Source organism: Akebia trifoliata, chromosome 8 (genome assembly GCF_017979445.1).
Source record: "Akebia trifoliata isolate Shusen 1 chromosome 8, ASM1797944v1, whole genome shotgun sequence".
Lineage (NCBI taxonomy): Eukaryota > Viridiplantae > Streptophyta > Magnoliopsida > Ranunculales > Lardizabalaceae > Akebia > Akebia trifoliata.
The window spans coordinates 28690483-28712704 of NC_141382.1; the positions used below are offsets into that span (position 1 = coordinate 28690483).

Consider the following 22222-nt stretch of genomic DNA (forward strand, 5'->3'; position numbering starts at 1 on the left):
CAAACCAGTGGACCTGTTCTTGAATATGAGTGGTTCTTCATTTATAACTAATAGCTAGCTAGTGGTTACACACTAAATAGTATTACTATCACCAGGCCTTAGCCCATCTATCGAATGTGTCAAAATAACTACCACACTTAATCATTAGTGGAAAGACCATTTGCTGCTTTTTTGTTTCTTTGAGTGCATGAAACCATAATGTGCTTACCACTTTGGTTGAGGACCTTTACTTTTTCTCACTTTTTTTAATTTGTATTCGGTTATCTTAGAAGTTGCACATCGTTCATTTTGTATATGATATTCACCAAAGCTTTTCATTGCTTTCAGGCCTCTATATGCTAGTAGCTTATTGTGTGTTGTTCGGACTCTTCTAGAACAAACACGACAGGATGAGATGCGCATTCTAGCTTGCCATATCATTGTTGACTTCATTAACAGTCAGGTATATTATTTTTCTATAGGAAGGTAATTAAGGTCCACGTCTTATGGATCAATTGTATATAAAACTTAAAAATGGCTTGTGCATACACATTAACACATACTAGGGGCATAAGAACCAATCACTCAGTGAGTCCCACTTATAGGACCATATCATGGTAACCAAGTTCGGGTTCAGCAATTATTCGGCGGGAGGCCAATTCGGTTGAATTTGAGAAATTTCCAGAAAAACTTCAGGTGGAGGATAAGTCGGGAAAAAAATTGAAGGAGGGATCGATCCAAAAACTGATGATTTTTTTTTTTTCCAAAAATAATCAGAAATTAAATAAAAAATCATCTATTTTTCTTAATAATTGTTGATTTTTTTTAAATTAATTACCAAATTGTGTTGCACAGCCTATTAATCGCCGATTTTTTTGGCACAACCCTCTTTTCAACGATTTCTCCTAAATTTTCGTGAAAATTCGACAAATTTTGTGATTGGCTCCGTATCAATCTCATACCAAACCATGCATACCAGATATTTCTGGAGGTTCAGGAAAAAATGCAAATTTGTCAAAAGAAAAGCCTACATGTCCACTTTGATTGGATTTTGTCCTAGATGCTGTTGTAGGGGGACCTTGTAAATGGTGACACATGTGTCAACTGAAGGCTGAAGCAAGGTTACTGACCTGTTTTTAATATTTCAAAATAAAAGTATCCATTTTCTGAAACTGACTCATGGTTATGTTATCAATGTAGATAGATAGCACATACATGTTCAATTTAGAAGGCCTTATACCGAAACTCTGTCAGCTGGCTCAAGAAATTGGGGAAGATGAAAGAGCCCTCAGTTTACGTTCAGCCGGTCTGCAAGCTCTTGCGTTGATGGTACAAGTCTTTTTTGCTGCATTGAATGCTTCTATCTTCCACTAGATTATTTGTTGACGTCCATGATTTCATGCCAATTATTATATATGTTGTTAATTTGTTTTTCATTTCCTTTATTTTTTTTATATGATAATTGTATTTGCATCATTTCTCTAATCTGATAACTATATTTCCATAATTCTTAGAGTGGTATTTATCAAATTTCAGTAGGTCAAATTTCCAAACCCAATTTTATCTAATCTCATGACTTTATGCCAACAAGATCTTGATGAAAGATATTGCATTAACCAAATATAGGCATGCAAGATTATATGTAAGTTTACATTATGTCATAAACATGATATGTAGTATCTATTCTTTGTCTCCATACTTAATTTTGTCAAATCTTGTCCATCCTAGTTTCTCATTATTAATTTCTACTTTCTCAAAATCAGGAAATATCTCATCGTCACTAGGTTGATTTCTTGAAAACACCACCAACACTTCAACCAACAGGTTTGAAGTTCAGGTGCTGGTATCAACATTGATCCACAATATCGGGAAATTTCACTGTTCAGAGAACTAGACAAGATTAGTTGAGGAAAACACTCTATAGGAGAAGGAAAAAAAACCTCTAGCCATCACATGTGAAATAACAATGTCAAAACTGTTGGCTAGAATGGAAATATGTGTTTTACGCGCATTTTTTAGGCATTATATTGGGAGGATCCTCTTATGAGGTCCTCTCCATTTTCTCTCTCAGATTGTAGAGTAACAGTGTTTAAACCAGGGGATGTTTTGCTATTATTTTATCATCCTTGATCGTTCCATTGGAGTCAGAAATCGACTTGCTTCAGCAGTTACTTTTATAGCTATCTTAATATTTCATTTGTGACTACTGTTCAGCACCAAATCTGCTATTTTTTTCCTCTTTTACTCCCCCCCTCTCTCTTGTATGGCTTTCGACATGTGAATCATGAATTTTCTTACTTCCTAATACCATTTACATGCTTTTTCATGTTGTGCCTAGGTGTGGTTTATGGGGGAATATTCCCATATCTCAATGGATTTCGATACTGTGAGTTGTCTTTCCTTTATATAACTCTCTTCATTTGGTGCTTGACGTAATTTGATGAAGTTTGAATGATTGTTTATGTGATTGAAATATTCTGGCAGGTTTAATGTTTGTTGGCTTGTCTTTAGATTTGTAACCTTTTTTCTTCCTCTTCTGAAAACAGATTATAGAAGTGACTATAGCGAATTATATGGATTCCCAAATGAACTCAGAAACCCCACAATATTCTCAACCCCAAGGCCAGTGGGTTCAAGAAGTATGCAAAACAGATGATCATGGCTCATCTTTCCCAGGTATCATTAAAAGGGTACCATTACCAGACCTCATGAACTCCAATCCTGAGTCGGACCCTGCAATGTGAGCCCCCCCTTTTAAAGATTAGTATCTCATGGTTTCTATTTGTTCATTTCACAAGTTGATTATTGCTTCACTTAAATTGCAAGTACGACCCTTTGATTCTTTGTCACTTCTAACAGGGATGTTTCAAGAAGCCCCCTATATTGGTCTAGGGTTTGCTTGAAAAATATGGCTGGACTGGCTAAGGAGGCAACTACTGTCCGGCGTGTGCTTGAACCCCTTTTCCATAGTTTTGATGCTGGGAACCATTGGTCTCCTGAGAGTGGGATTGCTTTTTCTGTTTTATCAGATATGCAATTGCAGATGGAGAAGTCAGGTGACAATTGAAGTTCCATGTTCTATCATTCCCATGGGATTGGCAAGTTTGTCTGAGAATCCTTGTAGGGCTTAAAATGGGGTGGGTTTGGGTCGGATCTGAGTGCATCCTATCCAGATCCAAAATTTTATTCTGTTCCGTATCAGAATCTGACTTGGATCCGGATCCGGTCGGATAATTTTGGACTGTTCAACCTTTTTGTTTTTTTTTTTGCTATATTTCTTTTCTAATTGCTATGCTATTTTATGTTATAAGAATTCATTTTATATTAAAGTAGTAGAAAAAAGATATTTTGAAAAACATAAAAATATCAATTTTTTTAATAGTTAAAAAAATATCATTTTCAAAGCAATATGTCATTCGGATCTAGGTGGATATAGGGATCGATTTGTATCCGACTGGATCCGACTCGGATCAAGGGACATTAACCTGTATTCGATCAATTTTTTATTATTTGGGTCTACTCCAAGGGTCCAAACCCGCTAAATTCGGATTTGGATCACTTGGATTTTGGATACAATCCGACCCATTTTATGCCCCTAAATCCTTGTTGCCTTCATTGACATTGGTTCCTTAACATGCAGGGCAGAACACCCATCTGTTTTTATCTATCTTGGTGAAGCACTTAGATCACAAAAATGTTGTCAAACAGCCCAGTATGCAAGTTGATATTGTTAATGTTACCACACATCTTGCACAAGTAGCAAAGTTGCACGCCTCTGTTGCAATTACTGGTGCGGTAATTGACTTGATGAAACATTTACGCAAATGCATGCAATGTTCAGCCGAATTATCCAACCGTGAGAGTGATTCAATTAAGTGGAACACTGCTCTTCATTCTGCACTAGAAGAATGCCTTACACAACTCTCAAACAAGGTCTATAATTGCTTTCCATTCTCATGTTTTCTTATTTTGGCTACTCTGCTATCCAACAAGTGGTCCACTTGATGTTCGAGTAATGTGTTAGCAATCTATTGGGTATTTGTCCTCCCATAAAAAAAATGTCATTCGCATTGTAATCTTAAATGCATAAACTCTCAAGTTTCTAATCAACTTCATTGTGGACATCTGGATGCTGATGGCCCAAAACTTATGTGCTTTATATTTTTTGTTTTCTTTGTTGCTTACCTTTTAAATAAACTACTCATTTATGACTTTCTTAACATATTTTAGCTGATCAATTTGTTCAGATCTAACTAAAAAGAGTTAGAGAGAGATAAGAGAGAGGAAGATCAAGTGACAGACTGATCTTGAGAAGGCTCTAAGTGTGATACCCTAATTACTTATGCAAATTGAATTAAATAATAAATCTCTCAACAGAAAATGAACAAACAAAATACACATTACAGTTGCAAATCAGAAAATGGATTTAGGAACTCCTTACAGAATTTTCAGAATAGAACTTTCCTTGTAAAGATAGGGAGTTTCTTCTCTTGACATCATTCCTTATGCAGATGATTGGGCTGCGATCTTTTTAGAATAACTTGGATTCTTTTGATGATGAAAGATGAGAATGTGAGAATGGGTGAGCTGGAGAAAACATAGAAGCTAAAAAAGTCTTGTGGCCCACGTTTTCATGCATTGGTGACTTGGCAATGTCGTGAGATGCTCTCTCATGTTTTGGATGGTCCATGATAGTCATGGTAGTTTTATCAAGATCCCACATGTTCTTTTGGCCATCCAAAACAATGAATTCTCTCTCCAGGGCTGATGGAAGGTCTGGTACACTAGAAATATAATTGTATGGCAAATTTATAATCAAAATACTGCAATTAAAGCATTAAAGCATAGCATGATGAGACTTTTTGCATAGATTGGGTAGATTTTGTTTGGGTTAGAAAACATCCAAGGTGGGGCTTGTTGCATGAATTGTTTTGTGACACGTATCATAGAGTGCCATTAATGTTATCTTATTAATACTATATGATAGTAACCCTATCATTCCCCTGAACTTATCTGTACTTGAAAAATGCTTGAGAAATGAAAGTAACTTGAGATGAGTATGACTCCGATTATTTTTTCTGCATTTTTTGAATGGTTTTGGGCATCTAAGTTTTTAATTAACAGGTTGGGGATGTGGGACCTATTCTTGATATGATGGCTGTTGTGCTGGAGAATATCCCAACTACTACTATTGTGGCTCGAACAACTCTGACAGCTGTTTATCGTACTGCACAACTTATCTCTTCTGTTCCTAACATATCATATCACAAGAAGGCAAGTTTGCTTTTAATCATTGATTTGTTGCTTGATTCAATACATATGTAGCTACTAATACATGTCATGTTTGACTCCTGTGAAAAATCAACTAAGTTGGGGAGTTCCTATCATATATTTCAGGCCTTCCCCGAAGCTCTATTTCATCAGTTGATCTTAGCAATGGCCCACCCGGACCCAGAAACCCGAGTTGGGGCCCATCGTGTCTTCTCTGTCGTGCTCTTGCCATCATTTAATTTCCCTTGTTCAGATCCTCACGAAAAACCATCTTTAGCTCTCTCGTGCTTCTCTTCTTCTATTGCTGCCTCACAGAAGATAAGGAGTGGAAGCTTCTCTATGCAGTATGAAAGTGGAGGCAAACCAAATGTCATGGATGGAGGAATAGGGGAGGATGGAATCCAAAATCTTGTTGATGTAAAATATTATAATGTTTTTCCATCTCGTAGTCAACCTCATAGCTTCAAGCTTTCTTCTCCATGCATGGTGATGGATAGAAAAGAAGTATGAACCTATAACTTATCTCTGATAGATATGATTTTTTTTATAACGTATAATTTTTGTTTAAGGAGTTTTCGTATTGTTGTATCTTTCAGACTTAACTTTATTTTGAAGCAATTTCAGCCATTTTAACTATTCTTTGCCGTCTAAACATTCTTCAGGAGCTAACTTCCCTTCGTTTGAGTAGTCACCAAGTGGATCTTCTGCTTTCATCGATTTGGGTTCAAGCAACATCCACTGAAAACACTCCGGCAAATTTCGAGGCGATGGCCCACTCTTACAGCCTTGCTTTATTGTTTTCCCAATCCAAGGTGAGGTTCATGCTCTTATTTACTTTTACTGTGTTGTTTCTACCTCTGTTCTTCTCTTCATTAATGTGATTCTTTTCAAGCCTTAATAAATGAAACATACAAAATCAAGGAGACAAATTATGGATTTAATTTTTATTTTTATTTTTGTATGGGGAGCATAACATACTCGTCATTGTGTTACCTAGATGTCACATGGTGCTAGGTGTCTAAACAAATATAAGTTGATTCGTTTAGGGAAATTTATCATTTTCATCCGCCAATATCATTATCCTAAGAAATGTGGTAGCCTGTAAATCAAAAGGCAAAAAGAACAAGATCTGTGATTCTTTGATATGTGGTCTATGTGCCTATAAAAAATGACTGCAGTTTAGAAAAATATCTTAGACTGGAAGAGAACTTGCACTAGATAAAATATGTTCTCTGTCAAGAAAAACCATTTTTGATACTTAAGAAACAATTTTATTACGAAAAGAGGAAAAAGTACAAGAAAGGGGGAGGACGAGATGACCATCCCACAAAAATAAGAAAAGGAAAGATTAGAAAGCCACTAAATTACAAATAGCATCCCTTCTAACCGGAAAATCCTCAAAGAAAACACCCTTGAATCCTTTGAACAACTTTCCCCAAAAGAACACAAACATTTTGACATGTCATTCACACCACCATGCCTATATATGTCTACTAGTATCTTGTCAAGTGTTCGAGTGTCCCCCAGTTGTTGGCATAACAACCAAAACAATAAATAGTCCAGAAACATTCTCGAAGTCAGACATCAGAATGTTTGATCAGCAGCATACCGGTACATGTGGACCCAATACATGAGGTTGGACCAAACAATAAATTGTTCTCACCTTGCAGATCTCCTACTTCAAATATCAACCTAATCTGAAATTTTAGCTATCCATATTGGATAATTTTTTTTTCTAGACCATCCATCATCTTGGACGATCAAATGAATAAAACAGTTCACTCTCTTCAGTGAAACCTATGATTGGCTGATGTGAACCCTGAACTAGTGCACAGTATCCCATATTCCCCAATGAAAACTTTCATTAGGTTGGTAGAATTAGTGCTCAATGTCCCATATTCCCAACATAGACTTTCATTAGGTGGATCCTTGTCCTTCCATCTTCCTAACACAGACAACTCCCTAATTGTATTTCTACTTATTGTTTCCGCCTGGATATCAGGTTGGGCAACCCAGTGTTACATGTTTATGAAAGTGAGCTTTTGTGTTCACTTTTGAAATATTTTTCAATGTAACTTCGTATAGTCTGTCTATTTTATGGTTATTCCTTGTAATTGTGTAATTGATTATCATGCTCATGACAGAACTCGAGTCATGCTCTGGTTCGGTGTTTCCAGCTGGCATTTTCACTTAGGAGCATCTCCCTTGAAAAAGAAGGTAAGAAAGTTTGTCTGTTTTTCTTTTATATAATTATTTGCTGATATTGAATGGTGACTTTTAAATAAAAAACATCAAAGGCTAACATTAATGTAATTTGGTAAAGTTTGGGTCGATAGTTATTTGTTTATCAAATACCTAAAGTCAAGTTATTTTCATGGAAAATCCAAGATTCTTAAGACTCTACTGATGTGTTGCCTACCTTACTTTGAACAGCTTGGAGAATTTGTTTCCATCTTCCCTAGTTTTTCTTACTTCTTTGACCTAAACTTGGAAAGATGTTAAAACTCACTTTGCCAAATAGTTACATTCTCACAATTCTCTTTTGCATCTTTTATATCAATTTGTTTTTAGGAAGCAAAGTCCATGCTTCGAAGTTTCCTTTTTCTTTCTTCTTCTTTGTGAATTGTTCTTACGATAGAAGTTCCTTTACGAATTGTAGGGGGTTTACAACCATCTCGTAGAAGATCTCTCTTTACCTTGGCATCATCCATGCTTATATTTTCGGCCAAAGTGGGCAATCTTCCACATCTAATTCCATGTGTTAAAGGAACACTCATGGATAAAATGGTTAATCTCTCTACCTTTTCCTTGGATGTGAAATTTATTTTGAACTTTTTTTTTTATGTTTCTTTGTTTAATTTCAAGGATGGGATTTATTAAAGGGATCTCTTTTGACAGGCTGATCCTTTTCTTGAGCTGATTGAAGATACCAGGCTGCAGGCTGTTTTTGTTGCATCAGATAGTGCGATGACAAATTACGGATCACAAGAAGATGAAATCGCTGCCTTAAAGTTTCTCTCAGCAATAGATGTGGACGATGGACAATTAAAAGAAATTGTGGTATCCCACTTTATGAAGAAGTTTGGAAAATTATCAGAGGTATTTTTCCCTTGGTCACTCTTCAAACTATTTTCCTCCAAAAGGTGTTTTAAAGCACAAGGTTCTCTAGTCTTGAGAATGATTCAGTAAATTTGGTCATATGGGCAGTATATCAATAGCATTGGTGCCTGCCGGATAAAGCGAGACTAGAGTACCTTAATATGTTATGAAACTGATGACTAACCTAGCTACTGCAAGTAGTTGTTCTTCAAAGTGCAACGGAGTCACTATCAGTCAATTGAGACAAAAGGAAAGGAGTTTTCTACGAGCAAATTTAGTCGATAAGCATCATTCAGTCTGTGATACAAGCCCTTTAGGGATTATCTTTTACATTGTTTTGGAAGTACTCTAATTTAGTAGGAAAAGATTGGTAGTAGATTTTATGAATTTTCTCCAGGGTACTCTTATTAATTGTTTCTGTCTAAGTAAGAAATACACTCTGTTTTGTGAAACATTGCCGTGTTGGACACATGGCAAGACATTTTTGCAAAACAATCTTAATTTATTTGTTTATTTTTGTTTTCATTATTAGTTATATATCTTCATATGACTTAATGTATATTAGTTTATTTAAATATATTGTATTCTCAACATGAACACAGGTGTTTTAAGATACTCACACATATATAGTGTGATAAGTGGTAAAAGGGTTCTACTAAATTCTAGGTTCTAGAGATTACCAACTCAATAACCACAAGAAAAAGTTAGCCAACTTGATTAACCTCATAACCAATACATCCTGAATACTTGGGAGGAAGAAAAAGAAGACCTTCTTCCTTTTCTTTAAGACAAAAATAGTAGGAGGAGCTGTTTAAGAGAAAGAAACAGTAAACCAGAGTAGCAGCAGCATGAGCGGTGAGTGGATCGGATACCATGGAAATTCTTTTAGAAGAATACAAAAAATACACTAATACAGATGTGGAAATTCAGACATATGTCATAAAGTCAACCATGACTGGAGACGGTAAATGAGGGAGCTCTTGCTCCAGTTGGAATTTTTGATGAGGGGGAAACGGAAGAGCGATGGTACAAGTAAATTTTGGTTCTTTTACAAACCAGCTACAACGAGCCAACCTTATCTTCCAGGTTTACCACTGTAAAAATTATTTTGAAGCAACATGATTAGGTCATCTAAATCAATGTCTAATGTCAATATATTTCAGGTTAATCACATTCCAAATCAGTAAATAATTAGATATTGGTCGTTGAAATATTGTTTTTTATGTCTTCATTGTTTTATGAAATTAATGAAGTTATTAACTTCACTTAGGCACGCTATGTCGCATATCCTTTTTTGACTATGCTGGTACCTATCCTCCAAGCAATGTGCTCCTAAGCATGAAAGAAGACCAGCTAAGATACTCCTTTGCTCAACACGTACACTCCTTATAAATTAGGACTCTACACCCCTTTTTTGGTTCCTCCATGTCATAACCATCTTAGAAAGTGTGAATATGAGGGATTTTAGCATATATGTCCTTCCAAAATCTCACCTATGGTATGTATGGTGCGCCCACCGTGTAATTTATGTTGTTGTAGAATCACTGTAAAGCTTAGTAATTCCTTTCCAATGGCTTAGAATATAGTTACCCTCTACTTACTATCCCAACCAAGATATTCTTCCACACTTTAAATAACCCTCCTCCGAAGACCTCTATTAATTTTTTTCCAAAACTCTCAGAGCCACTTATTCAAGAGCTCTATTCTTCAATTAGTCTTTGAAAAAAGAAAAAAAAAATAAAAAACAATTGTCTACTTGGAATCCGGATCTTGCGCAGCTATCAAGCGCATAGCTCTCCACATTGGGATCCAAATCTTTTTATTTGCTGTAGGGTCCATCTTTTTGTTCACTGTAGGAGGATTCACTGGACAAGCAAAGCACCTTGTGGAAGCAATAAGAAATAGAGAAAAGAGACAATGCAACCACAACTACATCGTTCTCCACTACTTTTGTGTAGTGCTTATTGCTCTTGTGTTGATTATATTTCAATATGCTATGGCCTCCTCTTTCCCTCTCTCGCCGGTAGATGTAGGGATGTAGGTACTTCCGGGAGCAAGGGCTTATAGGCATATAGGCAAGCATATGTAGCATAAGGGGTGATGTAGATAGGCTTGCTGACAATTATCTCAATGCCTATGATTGAGTTAAGATGTGTCGAAGAAATCAACAAAATTGACTGAGTCAAATCGGGTCAACTCACTTTTCAATTTAACCAAGTGAGTCAATTCGGTCCACTCTTTGACCGGTCCACAAGACTTTGTCCAACCTTTCATGGGTCTCTTTCTTTTATTGAGTTTCTGTTTTTTAAGTTGCTTAAGTAGTCCTAGTTAGTTTCTATTTCAATTTTAGAAAGTTTCTTTTCTTAGTTAGTTTCTAATTCAACTTTAAGAAAATTTTAATTTATTTTATATTTCTATTATTTTCTAAATTCATTTTTATTCTTTAGGCTATAATTAGAAGTGTTTTTAAGTGTCCAAAAGAAAATTCTAATAGGATTAGAAGGGTAGTATTATGTTATAGATAGATAAAAAAATTACTTTTTAGTATTTTAGAAGGTTTTTAAGTTATTATGAGGGAGTTATCTTTATAAGGAGCTCCAATAAACAAATTCGGCAGTTAGTTTTTTTGAGATTGATTAATAAAAGAAAAAGAAGAGAGTTTTTCACCCTTTTCTTTGTTTTTTTCTTCTTCTGAGCATAAGAATCTTGTATTGGCTCTTAATTTTAGTGTTTGCGATTGATTTCCATCAATCTCAGACATGAATTAAAGTTTCTTATCTGTTTTGCTCGACATAGAGATTTTTCATTACACCTACTTTTTGGGATTTCACCTTAGAACCTGATTTTTAACATAAACTCTAGGTTTGCGTGTTCCACCCTACATCAGGAGGCAAAGTGAGCAGCCATTGATCTAGCGGTAGGGAACCAGCATCCTGACACGAACCAATGTTTTGATGCACGTTTGTTCCACACACTCGTCTCTTGGCACTCACTACGGAGGTCTCACGACACCTCTTCTCGAAGGGAAGTTACATCAGTCTGGCGAACAAAGAACTTGGCTATCGTTCCTATCATGAAGGCGCCTGATAGCAGAGCACGTTTTCTCTTTCGCTTATTAACTAATCGGTTTTCTAAATTTTTCTAGTCTTAAAGAGAGTGGCTTGATGAGTGAATCATTATCCATCATCGAAGCCTCATCCCAAAGATTTGGGGTTGGCTAAAGGAATGCTGTTCTAGGCTTGGGAAGTGAATAAATGTAGAAAATAAGTTTGAAGGCTAGATGGCATAGAATAGAACTAATGCAAGTGCTTACCTCCTTTGGATAAGTAGCCCTTCTCCAAAAATGCTTGTCTTCTCTTAGATCTTTCAAACATTGAATTCTATATTGTCTTCAATCGCTAATTAGCAGCCCCTATATAAAGCCCATGATAAGATGAAGTAAAATAGTCCACTTCAAATCCCAAAGGTCCCGTGAGACAACCATGCCAAAAACTTCACCTCTACTAAAATTGATTCTAAGACTGGAGGCTGCTTCAAAGCACTTTAATTTATATATATCAATATATGGAATAAATTCTGTGTTTCTGTGGTTCTGGGTTCTTTTGTGTCTCTGTTGAATAGGCTTTGTTATAATTGGTAGTCAAGTCAGTGTTTCTATGAGTCCTGAGTTATTCGAAGAAATCGAGTTAGTGGGCGTTTAAATATTATATAGACGATGGCAAATGAATCCTGGGATATTTTAGGTGGGTTATTTCCCAACAAAGTGTTCCAAATATATTTTCCGTGTGTCTATTATCTGTGTGTATGTGCTCTAGGTGAAAATAAGTTATTTTAATGAAGTTCTACTGCAGGAGGAGTTATCAGGCATAAAGAAACAGCTCCTACAAGGTTTTTCACCTGATGATGCATATCCATTGGGTGCTGCTTTGTTCATGGAGACGCCACGACCATGTTCTCCACTTGCACGGATGGTGTTTCAAGCCTTTGATGAGGTTAAAGCTGTGTTTCTATTTTCATGTTGTCCTCACTATCATTATATACAACTGTTGGTCAAATTGGTAAAAGAGCTCTTACATATTGGACGGTTTGCCTTCAGATCATGCCTCCAGCTGCCATGACAGATGAAGAAGCATTTCCTGAAATGAGTAGAAGTCATTCAGGTCACAATACAACACTCTCAGTCAACACGCTTGACATTTTAAGCGTTAGCCAACTCTTAGAATCGGTACGTCTGCCATTTTATCTTCATTGTGGCAAGATCCTCAAATAATTATGAAGATGATTCTGAACTTCTATTAGCTAGAATGCAGGCATCATTCAGGGGGTTATATCCATCACCCCATAGGTCTCACCTTGGAAATCTCATAAATGATTCAGATGGAAGGATCATCTAATCTTATTGATTTTTGACCTGTCTTTGTTTTCTTTTTCTTTTGTATCCTTCGGGGTGGTTATCTCGATCTCCCCCTTGTTTTGCTATTAATACAACATCTTTACTTTGCAAAAAAAAGGCCTTAGGAGACGTTCTAGTTATGACTAATTGAGTATTGGGTATCTATCTGGCTCATTGACGCCAAATCAGGCACTAGATTATGGAAAACACACTGAAAATCAATATGACAGTCAACTTAGGTCATGCTTCTGCAATCTGGGAATTCTAAAATTATATTCTTTCTTTCATTCATCTTTTTTTTTTCCTTCTATTTTTTTTTGATAGTTTTTCAGCTTTTGTTCTTGGCCAACTTGAACAAACTGGGCCTGGTATTTTGAGGAAATTATTCTCAGTTCTTTTTTATGTGAAAGGCATCTATTTCATTAATTGTAATAAAGGTGAATATCCTTGATAGGTATTGGAAACAGCCCGGCAAGTTGCGAGTTTCCCAGTGTCTACCACACCCATACCTTACGACCAAATGAAGAATCAATGCGAAGCCCTTGTAATGGGTAAACATCAGAAGATGTCGGTACTTCTAAGTTTCAAGAATCAACAAGAAGTGTTCCCCAGGGAAAATGAAAGGAAAGTGCCCACCTTTCCGAACACGGTGAGAAGATCTAAAATCTTAATCGTCATGATTTAATTGTCATTGTTTGATAAAATATTTTGGGTTTAACCTGTTTATTTTCTTAAAAAGGATCTTAGACTTCTACATCAAGGGGGATTAATATAAAAAAGCCTAAGGTAGCCTAGACATGATATTTGGGTTTCAACTTTCAAGGTCTATACACAAAGTATACTGCTGCCAATGGCTGTGGTTTTGGACCTTGACCTATGTTGGGTCACTCCATAGATTTACCATGACTACAAATTCACAAAAATTGGAGTGATATAATTTACAATCCTTATCAATCAAAAAAAAAAAAAAAAAAAAAATTTACAACCCTTTGATGACGTTTTTTTTTTTTTTGGATGATGGGGTGGTGATGTGGGGAGGTCAAAGTAGATTATATTTTGTTTCACTGCTACCTGATTCTACCTGTTATGGGGCTTGAGAGAAGAGGAAATGAAAGGGAAGAAGATGAAGAAAATATGTAAAGAAGCCCTGGGGTGTATAGAGGACCCTTTAGGTTTTATATTAAGAAATATAAAAAATAAAGAATTACCCCTAAGGACTTATATCCTAGTAGTCTAGTAAAAACGAAAATTACTAATTACTACTAATAATATCTAATAACAACTAATATCATCCAATATTCTTCCTCAAGTCGGAGCATAGTTGTTAATCATGTTCAACTTGACAAGTATATCTTAAAGAGAAAAATGACTGATGTGGCGGAAATATGTGAATCAATAGATTCAAAAAAATTAAGTGATTGTGTTCAATAGAACACACAAAACCAGTCTGAATCAATAAGATTCAAGCTTGGAAAAGAAGGGAAAGCCAGAAAATTAAATTGAAACAAGAGAATAACTAAATTCAAAATTTATTGAATGAGTTGTTATGAATTTAATTCTAAAAATTCGTGTGTTAAGCTCCTTATATAAATAACTTCATCATAACAATTTAGAAACCTTTTAAAATACTAAAAAGTAACTCTCCTAGCCTATCTATAATAACATAATAGCAACTTTATAAACCTATCATACTTCTAAACACTTATAGGCATCATGCTTGTATTTGGCTGGTTGAGAAGGCTTCGATTTGGCATATGAGGGATGCAAAACAACCTTCTCTTTGTTGTGCATGAAGGAATAGGGGTTGGCTTTCTCACTATATGTGCATCCTTGTTGTGGAGCCAAGGTCAACCTAAACGTATGTGGCAAGTGCACATAAGGACAATGTCGCATAAAATCTGATTCGTTTATGCACCTATGCTGAATGCAAGGTGGCATTGTTGAGTGACTTGCTTGCGGTATTCATCATCAACCCAACCTATTGAATATGGTCTAGGGTATTGAGGTTTGGGCAGCTTGAGAGATTCTAGCATATGCTACGAGATGATGTTTTTGCTACTCCTACTATCAATGATCAATTGGCACAATTTAACTTGAACTTTGCAAGTGGTGTGGAACAAACTATGCCTTGTGGGAGGATCAACATGTTGGACGGAAAGAAGGTTGTGAATTACGCAAAAATTATGTTCTTCATCTTCATCATATCCATATGCATCATAAACTTCAATTCCATCGTCATCAACATCATCTCGACGTTCACATTCAGCCTCCACAACTATGGCTTGTCAACTACGACACTCCTTGAAGGTGTGACTAGGTTTGCCACATTTCAAGCACTTGTTTAGCTTGGGGTGTGCATAAGGGTTGATTGGTTTAGGTTTATGAGGGGGTGGTTGATTATTGTTGGTTTGATTGAGCTAAGAAGTAGAATTAGTATTGTTTTGGGGCTGGAATGATGGTTTAGGCTGGCTGAGAGGTAGAGGTGTGCGTAGATGGATTATGTTGGGGCCAATTTCAAGGTGGATAAGTGTCGTAAGAGGGAGAGCAGATTGAGGGTAATTGGTCCAGCGATTATTGTTGTGGGAAGTCTTAGAAAAGGACTTGGGTTTGGTCATGAAAGACTACCTTCAATGTGTTGTTGATGGCGGCATGAAGGAAGGCGTATTGATGTGTAGCAAGCTTTGCTTGTATCTTTCAATTTAGCGTATTAACTATTGGAAATATGTCTTCATTTTGCTTTTTCTAGCTTTCTATTCTTCTTTATGTAAGGGCATTTATGTCCATTCACCTTGATTATTATAAATATCTTGTCAAGCTCTCATTGAGGCTTAACAGTTCTTCTTGGTATCAGAGCCCTAGAGGACCCATTGACAACTCCCCTTGGGCTTTTTTTTCTCTTCGGTTTTGGCCTCTTGAAGCATCACCGTCGTCGCCAACCTACTCTCTTCTCCTCCAATCGTTTCGTTTGATCTTTGATCGATAGGTTAGTTTCTATGAGCCTCCTCTTTTATATTTATATAAGAGAATTAGGGCTACAGTTAAGTGGGACATGTGGAACTGGAAAAGACTAGTTTGCCCCCACACGTCATATACATACTAATAATACTCCCCCTCAAGTTGGAAAGTCCAACTTTGAACAAACTAAATAAACTACAGAAAATAAACTACTAAAGAAGAGAAAATAGAAGAAACTAAAGAAAAGATAACACTCCCCCTCAAGCTGGAGCATAAATATTAAGTAAATCCAGCTTGGAGTAAATAAGACTGAGGCAACTACAGTTAAGTACCTTAGTGAATATATCCGCCAACTGATCTTCAGACTTCACGAACGGTGTACTAATTTTCCCACATAAAACCTTGTCTCTGATAAAGTGACAATTTGTCTCAATGTGCTTTGTTCGCTCATGAAACACTGGATTGGAAGCAATAAATTGCAGTTTGATTATCATAATATAATTGCATAGGAGTAGCTATCTTAACACCCAATTCTCAAGAAAATTCTTAACCCACGTTAGTTCACATGTCATAAGAGCCATTGCTCTATATTCTACCTCTGCACTAGACCTTGCAACCACATTTTACTTCTTACTTCTTTAGGAAATCAAGTTTCCTCCCAAGAAAGTGCAATACTCAGATGTAGACCTCCTATCAGATGGAGAACCTGCCCAGTCAGCATCACAATACCCCTCAAAGTCCAAATGATCTTTGGATTTATACCACAAACCACGTCCTGGAGATCATTTAAGAAATCAAAGGATTCGAATAACATCTTCCCAATGTGGAACCCTTGGTGTTTCCATAAATTGACTCACTACACTTACTGCAAAAGAAATATCTGGAAAAGTGATAGTCAGATAATTGAGTTACCAACTAGTCTTCTATATTTTCCTGGATCATCAAACAACTCTCTACTATCTACCATCAACTTTGAATTAGGGTCCATTGGGGTGTCCATAGGTTTACTTCCCAACATACTTGTCCCATTAAGCAAATCAAGAACATACTTTCTTTGAGCTAGGTTAAGACCTTTCTTGGATCTTGCAATTGCTATCCCTAAGATACTTTCTTTGAGTTAGGTTAATACCTTTCTTGGATCTTGCAATTGCTATCCCTAAGAAATAACGCAACTTGCCAAGTTCTTTTGTCTGAAACTGTGTTTGAAGGAAGGCTTTCAGCTCATCTATTCCATTAGTGTCATCACCTGTGATGACCATATCATCAACGTAAACTATTAGAATAATAGTCCCTGAAGAATTGAAGCGAACCAACACAGAATGATCTGTCTTGACACTGTTTCAACCCAAATTGAACTACTAACTCATTGAATCTTGCAAACCAAGCTTGTGGAGACTGTTTTAGGCCATAAATGACCTTTTTCAACTTACACACCATGTTAGACTCCCCTTGAGCAACAAAATCAGGAGGTTGCTCCATATACACGTCTTCTTCCAAATCACCATTCAAAAAGACATTCTTAACGTCCAATTAACGTAAGGGCCACTGAAAGTGGGCAATAAGGGAGATGACAATGCGAATAGTGGTCATTTTGCTACAAGAGAAAGTTTTTGTGTAGTTCACACCATAAGTCTAAGTATAACCTTTGGCCACGAGACGAGCCTTCAACCGCTCAACAGACCCATCAGGCAAATATTTCACCACATATACCCAATGACAACCAATAGTGCGCATACCAGCAGGTAAGGACACTAACGTCCAAGTACCATTGTGATGAAGAGCATCAATCTCAATCTCCATAGCCTATCTCCAACCTGAATGAGACAAAGCATCCTAAAATGAATTGTTATGAATTTGATTCTCAAAATTTGTGTGTGAAGCTCCTTATATAGATAACTTCATCATAACAACTTAGAAACCTTCTAAATACTAAATTTTTTTTCTAGCCTATCTATAACATAATAGCAATTTTTTAAACCTATTGTAACTCAGTTTGGACACTTCTAAGCACTTATAATGATAGCTTAATGAATAAAAACGAATTTAAACAAAAAATAGAAACTAGCAAGGAATAGTACTCCAAAAGTAAGTATGTAATAGAAATCTTTCTAGAACTAGAAAATAGAAATCATACTAGAACGAGAAATAGAAAACCTCCTAGAACTAGAAAATAAAAACAAAACCTACTAGAACTAGAAATTGCTTAAGGCTAACTAGAATTGTAGATCTCCTACATCAATGACAGACAACCTTAGTAAAGATGTGTGCTAGTTGTTGAGATAATGTGACGTCAGGTGTAAAGATGAAACTCGCTCGGAGCTTTTCACAAACAAAATGAGTGTCCACCTCATTGTGCTTAGTTTGCTCATGTAGAATAGAGTTAGAAGCACTGTGAATGGTAGCCTAATTATTAGTTGATCACAATGAAGAAGTAAGACGAGTGAAAAATAAAGGAAAGTGATGGGATTAGGGTTGATTGACCCTCCTCTGTATGTTATTTGTTTGATTAATAAATAATTACAAATAACACCCTCGACATTGAAATATTACGATTCAACCCCTACTACATAACTAACTACTTATTCCTACGCTCACCCTCAAGTGGGGCATAGATCATGCCCAACTTGCTTAGAAAATTATCTAGTTTTTTATTGTTATCTTTTTTAGTCAAGATATCAACTAACTGGTTCTCTGGCTTCACATATGGTTAAGAGATGACTTGAGATTCAACTTTTTCTCTAATGAAGTGTTCGTTTATCTCTACGTGCTTAGTCTTGTCATGTTGAATAAGATTAACAGCTATATGCATAGCAACCTTCTTGTCACAATACAATCTCATAGGCTCATCTATTATAACACCAAGTTCACCCCTGGGTTACGTAATTTGCTATTAAAGGACCGAACCTCGAACTGCTTCGAACCAAACCTATTCGCGGTACGGTTCGCTATAAGATGCAGCAAACCTCTTCATTTTACTTTGGAAAATTTTGAACTGACATCCACTGTTATTGTCAGCTTAGTGTTACCGCAGCAAGTCATGTGACTCGTTAAAAGGACTTTTTACGTTAATATTTTACACTCACCGCCATATATTAATTATATTTGAGATATCACCTAAAATTTCAAATTGATAGCATACTCCTTTGACCTTAGTTTTCATTAATAGACTAATCATCTTTGACCTGTAATAAAAAAATCTGATTTTTTCCAAAATCCACCAACTTCAACATCTTTTTCCCCCTTCTCATCGCTAAAACCTGCAAATGCTCTCATCTCTGTCTACCAATATGAATCGGATTCATTCTTGACTGGCGAACCACGAACCTGAATTTGAACCGAGTGGACCCACGAATCAGGTAACATAGGTTAACCCAATACGATAGGTACCCAGAGAATATCTGTGGCACCACGAGCCATTGCTCGATACTCTACTTTTGTACTAGATAAAGCAACAACAGCTTGTTTCTTACTCCTTCATGTAACAAGGTTGCTAAAAACATATGCAATAACCAATTTGGATCTATGATCATCTTTAGCCCCAACCAATCTGTTTCGGTAAAGACTTCTATCTTAAGATGGCCATGATTAGAGAATAGAATTCCCTTCTCAGGAGTTTCCTTCAGGTACTACACAACTTGATTTGTAACTTCACAATGAGGAGTCCTAGGAGAATGCATAAACTGACTTATTACACAACCTAAGTAATATTAGGTCGAGTTAAGGACATATATAGAGATGCCCTACAAGTCTTTGAAACTAACCAACACTTGACAACAACTCTCTATGGATACCATCAAGTTTATGATTGGGGATTAATAAGAATGTTTGTTGGCTTGGCTTCGAGCTTCGTCGTGTCTTGTAATACTTCCAACACATACTTGCATTGAGAAATAAATATACCCTTCTTTGACCGAGCAACCTCAATACCCAGGAAGTACTTAAGATCTCTCAAATCCTTAATCTCAAATTCTGACGCTAGAGATGTTTTCAATTGACAATTTTCTGTCAACGCGATGTCATCAATATAAACAAAACGAACAGTGATGAATTTTCTCTTTTTACAAAGAGAGTGTGATCAGCATGGCATTGAGAGTATCCTACTTGCTTAATTGCTTTTTTGAAACGGTTAAACCATGCTCTGCGAGATTGTTTCAACCTATTTATAGATTTCCTCAATTTACAGAATTTTCCGTCATTTTAAGGAACACAATATCCTAGAGGAGGATGCATATACACTTCTTCTAGTTCGACATTCAAGAAAGCATTCTTCACGTCTAACCGATGAAGTGGCCAGAATAGATTTGTCGCCAATGATAACAAACCTCTAATTGTATTCATTGTGGCAACTGGAGCAAATGTCTCAGTGTAGTCGATACCATGGGTCAGAGTATATCCCTTTATACTAATCCTGCGTTGTACCTTTCAATTGTGTTATTAGCTCTGTGTTTTGCAGTCAATACCCATTTACATCCCACTAGTTTTTTCTACTTGGCAAAGCCACCAACTCCCAAATAATTTTTTTTTCTTGAATTGCTGCTTTCCATTCCTGTATCTTAAGGGCTTCTGTAACACATTGAGGAATAGGAATAGAAGAGATGGGAGAAACAAATGCACTATAGATAAGAGATAATGGGGATATGATAAATAGTTAAAAATAAGATGTGATATGCATGACATGTTCCCTTGCGTAAGGCAATGGTAACATTAAGATCACAAGTTTCTGGGAGAAAACACCAGTCTTTCACCTTGAACCCCCAATTAACCTCTCCTCAACTACCTCCGGCTTAGACTCTCGAATATCCACAAATATCAGGCTTCTCATCACAGGTAATAGACTTAATAGCAGCTTGCTTATATCTATTGTTCAGACCTCTAACATTCCACTATAAAATCTTAATCGGCACAAGAAACTTGATTCCTGAACCTCATTCTCTTCCCTGAATCTGAACCCAAAGGAAACTCGCACACATTCCTTTGCAGATCCTGAACTTTAAGAAGACATGTCTTCTGCTTCTTAACCCTAATTGGATCCACATCAGATACTAAATTTGCTGTAGGCCTTAAAAATGAGGGACTGTAACAACCTGCCTTTGATATCCAGAAGGCTCCACTGCTACTTGATTCTGCGGATTTATAGTACAGGCCTTTTCCCTAGATGGGTTTTAAATTTCAGAAAGGGCTGAACTTTTGTAAGGATGATCATCTCACCAAAAATCAGCTCATTCTGAAATTTCTAACCCCATCTAAAGTGATTTACAAGTTAACGGAAAAAATTGTCCATGATTCTTCAATTTGTAAACCACTTTTTATGGGGTTAGAAGTTTTGGAATGTAGTGATCATCTTCACAAAAAATCAGCCCATTCTGAAACTTCTAACTCATATATTGAAAAATGTTTGGCACAATGTTTAGTTTTGTACATGGCCTTTGAACCCCCCCCCCCCCCCCCCCCCCCGCCCCTTATATGTGTGTGTGTGTGTGTGGGACAGGATTAGGAGCCAACTAAATGACCAACATGTTTCGTCCTATATGGGCCAGAAGTTTCAGAATGGGTTGATTTTTTGTGAGGATGATCTCCGTGGTGACAAGATCACCTTAACAAAAAATCAGCCCATTCTAGAACTTCTAACCCCATGGGAAGTGGTTTACAAAAAAAAAAAAAAATTGACTGTCCATGAGTCTTCTACTTGTAAACTGGGGTTAGAAGTTCGGAATGGGCTGCTCTTTTGTTGATTCGTCCCTTATATATATTTGGTTTTTCAAGTATTTTCTAATCATAGTTTTCTCATTGGTCTTGGTTTTGCTTTTTTTCTCTTTCAGAAAATGAAGCTTTCTGAGGGTTGTCTAAAATCTGTTGAGCAAGACCAAGTCTTCTGCTCAAGTGAATATGAAGAGTCTTTCAGGTTACCACCTTCAAGCCCTTACGAAAAATTTTTAAAAGCCGCCAGATGCTGAAGAGATCATTTGCAATGGTATTTGTGTGTAAACTATCATTTAATATATAATATGCTCGTCTTTGGCTATTTTTTCATTCTTTATTTGTAGAAGTTAAACATAACCTACATGGAAATAACATATATATATATATATATATATATATATATATATATATATATATATATATTGTAAACCCAATTTCGGAGATCAACCTTTGGGACAAATCTTATGTACTTAGCCAAATAAATGAAAAAAGAAAAGAGGAAGATTCTCTATATGATGTCTGTTGACTTGGACATAGCACATGACAGATTCCCTGGAGAGCTCATTTGGTAGATATTTGGGAAAGATATATATTAATATTATGAAAGATCTATAACAAGTGGGAAAATAAATGATGATGAGCCAAACCTTGTTTATATGTTGCATTTGATTACTCCATTAAAACTATTCTCTATTACTTTATTGGAATTGGTTGATTCATTTATTCCTACTAAAAGAAAAAAATAAAACACGACAGAAGAAAATTGATTATGTCCATGGTGATATATGTTTTTTCCACATTAGAGTCGATTGAGGAGAACTTTAG

At 36.2% G+C, this 22222-nt stretch overlaps 1 protein-coding gene across 4 annotated transcripts in view; it reads left to right on the forward strand.

Moving 5' to 3' along the window:
* LOC147396470 (protein SEMI-ROLLED LEAF 2-like) overlaps positions 1-21908 on the forward strand; it is a 28128-nt gene extending 6220 nt beyond the window's left edge. For 3 of the 4 annotated variants that reach the window (XM_086450917.1, XM_086450918.1, XM_086450919.1), the window contains 16 exons: positions 328-442; positions 1180-1308; positions 2318-2365; positions 2526-2719; positions 2839-3035; positions 3620-3912; positions 5104-5253; positions 5377-5754; positions 5913-6062; positions 7395-7467; positions 7910-8037; positions 8149-8349; positions 12201-12341; positions 12446-12574; positions 13197-13391; positions 21517-21908. In XM_086450917.1, the coding sequence (XP_086307043.1) occupies positions 328-442; positions 1180-1308; positions 2318-2365; positions 2526-2719; positions 2839-3035; positions 3620-3912; positions 5104-5253; positions 5377-5754; positions 5913-6062; positions 7395-7467; positions 7910-8037; positions 8149-8349; positions 12201-12341; positions 12446-12574; positions 13197-13391; positions 21517-21651 (2656 nt within the window). In that variant the 3' untranslated portion in view covers positions 21652-21908. The remainder of the gene's footprint in view (positions 1-327; positions 443-1179; positions 1309-2317; positions 2366-2525; positions 2720-2838; positions 3036-3619; positions 3913-5103; positions 5254-5376; positions 5755-5912; positions 6063-7394; positions 7468-7909; positions 8038-8148; positions 8350-12200; positions 12342-12445; positions 12575-13196; positions 13392-21516) is intronic. The other variant, XM_086450920.1, reaches the window with a different exon arrangement.
* The last annotated feature ends 314 nt before the right edge of the window (positions 21909-22222 follow it).